We start from the raw sequence: 5,361 nt of genomic DNA on the forward strand, positions 1-5,361 counted from the left end.
TGTTGGGTGTCTGTAAATAATTTTATAAGGAGTATGGTCTAGACCTGCTCTATTTGAAAAGTGTCCTGAGATAACTTCTGCTATGAATTGGCACTATACAAATAAAACTACATTGGTTTGAACTGAACCACTGTTCTAGAGTAACAAAAATATAGCAATTTTATATTCAGGTGATTATACACTAATGAAAACATAGTATTATATTGCATCTCTGCCAATAGAGGCCTACATGTTACACAATGGAACTTTTATGGCGATCAGATTAGAGCATTTGTCTCTAATTTCTCATTTCATAGGTAAAGTTCAACAGTGTGAGTGTCATTGTTGATCAAGTGAACCAGAGGGCAAATTAGTCATGGAAACCTAAGTCAGTCTGGTTGCTATGGAAAACAAAGTTTATCAACAATAAGATATTTGTCCAAGTAGCATCTCTGACAAAAGAGATGATGATTGGATGAATTCATACAAAAACCAGAATATGAAAGCTTCAGCCGTTAGCATTTATTGTAATTTCTCAGCATTAACATGGAAACCAAATGTGTCCTCTGCATTTGACATATGTGTAAACAAGCAGTACATGTAGAAAAGGTGTGTCCATGTGGTCAAAGTATTCTGTTTATTACACAATAATCTGTGTAATGTCTTACAGTACAAGTTCTTTTTTGTAATATAGTGTTTGATGGGCATCCCCACCCACCATGTGAACTGCTGAGAGGTCAAAAAACACACATACACACACAGGCTCAGATAAACACAAACTCATAACCAAAGAGAACACACCCTGTCCCTATCACTCACAGTTAACCATTTACACATTTTGCAACATCAAGTAATGCAGCAATTCAGCATCCACACCACCCACCCAACAACCCCGTCAACAACCCCGTCCATTCTAGCCCTCTATATAAATTCCCCCGCTGCGTCCCTCTGTCTTCCTCATCTGCTAACTAACAGTTAGCCATGCATACATTAATGTTTCTAATTCTGCTCTTATGGATGTGTGGATGCAGCGCAGGAGGACAGTCACAGCACAGGTGAGTTACTTCCAGTAATGAAGAATGTCTATCATTTTTCCACCTCTTTTATCATTGATAAATAATTTATTCTACAAAGCTATTAAATCTTATGTATAAATAAATGATAAACACGATCAAAACAATGATTTCATCATACTAACACTTCAAAATACAGCCTACAATCATATGAAAAGTAGCACATTCCTTAACGTATCGTTAATAAATTATCAAAATTTTTGTCAACCAGTTAAGTCACTAATTATTCAGATCTCTGCATTTATCATTGCACTATTCATTCAGATGGGTGTCTTTTGTATTCAGAATTGATTTTGTGGTGAGTTGATTATGATTTACTTAGAATCTTTTCCTATAATATATTGTAATGTTCCTACAGCAATAACAGTAAAGTGTATCGTGTGAGTTGCCTGACATCTACAGTGGCAGTGGTTCCCAACCTTTTTGTCTTGAGGACAGTAAGGTTATGGCCTTCTGGATTTGGGGATTTTTGGTTCTGATGGCGGGTTGATTAAGATTTTTTTTAGTATTTTTTCTTTTTCACATTTACTGGATTTAGGCCAACAAGAAAAGCAAGACATAATTGATTCAATGTGACTACACCAAAGGTTTGTTCCTGGCATTGTGGAGAAGGCTTTCAAATTAAATTTAGATGGGGGAAAACAATAACAGTACACTAAACCATGCTGATTGCTGCTTGTTGTAAATCTGATCAAACAGACTCTTGCTTTTGTTGACTGACTCTCTGTAATTACATAACAATGTCAACTGTAGTATAAATGACAGTGGTTCAGATACATTTTTCACACAAGCTGATATACCTTTAACCAAACTTTAACCAGTCTCCCTCTCTTCACAGTCTGCAGAAATCACAGAGAGAAGCAGGTAGGTCACTTTTAATCATCCAACAAATTATGTTTAGCACACATTCATGCACAAATTATATGGTAAACCAATCTACATTTCAACAGAACTTGCTCACACAGAGCTTGGACAGTAGCGCAGCATATGATCCACTGCTTCCACCACACTCTCCTTGGGATGGATGTGGACTTTACCTCTTTAGAGCTCCTTATCTTCACTATCCACAACTAACAAACACTTTCACACAGCAAAAATCTGTTAACACAGCCCAAATATACACACAGCAAAGTACAGAAAGGTATCACTTCTTACTCAGAGCATTAAAATCACTGTAGTGTGTCACCAAAGCATCATGTTATAAGAAAATGGGTGCTGCTTTTACCTGTTCTAACACATATATATCACATATATGTATCATATTGTATTGTCTTTATACTATCACACTCATTGTAAGAAAATCTCAATATATCACCTTGCTTACAGTATTGGAATATATCACAATGTATTGAATCATAACCCGTAATTTATTACAGTTACTTTTTTGTATCCCGATTACATAACTCAGTTACATGTAACCCGTTACTCCCCAAGCCTGAATGTGTGACAGTCACAGTACCTTCTAGTCCCTTGTCTATCATATATATACACATACAATCTTTCACACTCACATTAAAGGCTGGATTACCAACCTTGGTGGATGTGAATAAATTAGTTAGTTTATGTTTGATGGGCTTTGCTATCACTGTGTGAATGTGTGACATTCAGTGTAAAAGCGCTTTGAGTGGAATTTGATATCACAATGTTCCTGTATTACTAGTTATTCTTGAGGCCCTGTCTGTAGTGTGTTGAAGTGTACTGGCAAGAATCTAGCGGTAATGATTCAATATTGCAAAATAACACAAAAAGTTTACTTTTTTACGCAACCAGAACAGTGGGATCTGCATTTGTATGTATCACAGTCCTTGTAACATCCAGTATCATAGTCCCAGTTTAATACACTGGTATCTACAGGTTGGGGACATAAACACAAAAATAGATAGTAATAATAGAGAATCAATAAAATATCACAAAACAAAATATTGCAATACAATACAATAGTGACTGTTGACCTTTAAACCTGTGGTGAACTTGCTGTGAGGCAGCACTGCCAATAACTCAGCCACCATTCATATCCATAGCAATCTAATTCTAATTATCAATTCAATTTTATTTGTACAGTGCCAATTCATAACAAAAGTTTTCAAATAGAGCAAGTCCAGACCGTACTCTTTTTTATTTTTTATTATTTACAGTGACCCACCATGAGCAAGCATTTGGCAACAGCGGCAAGGACAACTTAATTTTAAAAGCATAACTAAATAATAACATTTTGTCAGTCAATTGAATAATTTATCTACCTAATAACATCTTTCCAATAACTACATTTTATTATTCATCACAAATTGTTTTGAGGGTAAACGCTATAACATTGCTATTCTTAATATAATTTACCTCTCCATTTTGTGTTTCTCCAGCAGTGCTGACCTCCTGTGACTTTAACCAGGACAGTGACCCCTTCTGCAGGTTCAGTCAGGACAACACAGACAGCAATGACTGGACAAGACACAAAGGTCCAACCCCGACAGATGGCACTGGTCCCCATGGAGACTACCCTGATGGAAGTCAGTCCTGAACTAATTGTTTATTTCAAATGTCTTATTTCTGTACAATCCCCTCATTGGTAACCAAGCCATGATTGAAGTTAATTTAGAGTCCTAGGAGGGAAACACTGAATTCTAAGTCATGATTACAGAAATACCCATTCATCTGTCTTCTATGTGTCTACAGAGGGCTACTATATTTACCATGAAGCTGACAATGTGGCTAATGGACAGAAAGCTCGTCTGCTGAGCCCAGCCCTCTCATCACCGGCCTCTCAGATCTGTGTCCAGTTTCGATACTATATGTATGGTTCAGACAATAACAATGTCTTGAGGGTACTGGCCAAGGGGCCTGGAGCTGAGGAGGAGGTCTGGAAGAAGACAGGAATCCAGAGTCCATCCTGGCTGCAGGGCTCAGTCACTGTGTCAAAACCCAGCAGTCAGAGTGTCACTGTGAGTGTCAGCAGGTTACTGGCTTGAACAAACAAAGCAGAGAACAGCAATGTGGTAACTAGGACCCAGTCTGGTAATTTGGTGTTTGTTCAATTTCACAATTAAAGAGTTAAATCTTGAGAAATGTATTATATGATAAAGTTTACATTAAAAACAAAGAATCCTGCACAATACCAGTCATTTCAAACTTTAACTCTTCAAAGTTATATCTCACAATTTACCTGGACATCAAGGGTTTAAAAACATCAATTCACTTGCTACTGCAGTCTGTTAACAGAAACTGGATTGGTAAAGGTGTTTACTTATGAATTTAAGTATTTTCGTAAAGGAGAGCACCTATTATTGATTAAACACTATAAAACACAGCTATCGCATAATAAATAGCTAAGTCTTCATCAATATTTAGCACAAATTTTAAACAAATTTCAGAAATTGGCAAAAGAATGTCAGTACTTCGTGGCACTTATTTTCCATATAATATTCACATCATATTCTGACCTATTTTGTCAAATATCGGGTATTTCTGCTCACTTTTTTATGTGCACAAATTGTGAAAAAAGCAGTTGTTTGGAAATGCACTTACTGTCTTATGAAAGAAAAAGTTAAGCTAAATGAGCTACAACATATTTGAACCCGAGTCAATTGCCATAAGAATGAATGTAATCTAACCAGACTGTAAAGCTATAATTTGTTTGTAACTTAAATGCCAAGTCTGTCATACAGTACAACTGCTTTCTTCATATTATCGCAGGTTGATAATGTTTTCTTCCTGTGTCTATAGATTGTCTTCGAGGCTCAGAGAGGCTTCAGTCCTTTCTGTGACTCAGCTCTGGACAACATTGTCGTTACTGAAGGAGCTTGTCCCTGTGAGTTTACACAAATGTGCACATACACACACAAACCACTGACAGAATATATAATAAACAGAGTTTCAAGATCTGCGAAGTGAAGGCAACATGGAAGTGTCTTTCTGCAGTCATTGTAATGGCCAGCTCCATTGGCTACAAATGCGAAGTCTGATAGTATTGAGTCCTATAGAGAAATTACTCTACTTATCACTTGATTGATTAGAACAGTAAACAGTTTCCTGTTTCCTGTTTATGGTCTCAATCTCTAGTTTCAAGTCTTCTTCCATACAACAAGATGTTCATTTTGTAAATTATGGTCCCATTAAGAGTAAAGTAGAGCAGCATATGCTTTTGGGGCGTGGCTACATTGTGATTGACAAGTCATTCTCAGTGAGTCCGTCCAGCACCAGAGGCAGAGCGGGTCGTCCCCTAATTAGAGGGGGTTGTTGGTTCGATCCCCGGCTCCTGGTGCCACATGTCGCCACAAGTATCTTTGAGCCAGATACTGAACCCCGAATTGCTCCT

At 37.2% G+C, this 5,361-nt stretch overlaps 1 protein-coding gene across 1 annotated transcript; it reads left to right on the forward strand.

Annotated features, from left to right (window-relative positions):
* Positions 1-362: 362 nt before the first annotated feature.
* LOC118338294 (zonadhesin-like) lies at positions 363-4,854 on the forward strand (the record flags this gene model as incomplete). The annotated part of the gene is given in 5 exon segments (XM_035675587.1): positions 363-1,034; positions 1,891-1,916; positions 3,410-3,556; positions 3,723-3,988; positions 4,770-4,854. Coding segments are annotated over 5 exon segments (598 nt in total), but the record flags the coding sequence as incomplete, so codon positions are not given.
* Positions 4,855-5,361: the final 507 nt, after the last annotated feature.

The sequence above is a fragment of the Morone saxatilis genome, unplaced genomic scaffold (genome assembly GCF_004916995.1).
Source record: "Morone saxatilis isolate NCDOM2014 unplaced genomic scaffold, NCSU_SB_2.0 Contig4, whole genome shotgun sequence".
Taxonomy (NCBI): Eukaryota; Metazoa; Chordata; class Actinopteri; family Moronidae; genus Morone; species Morone saxatilis.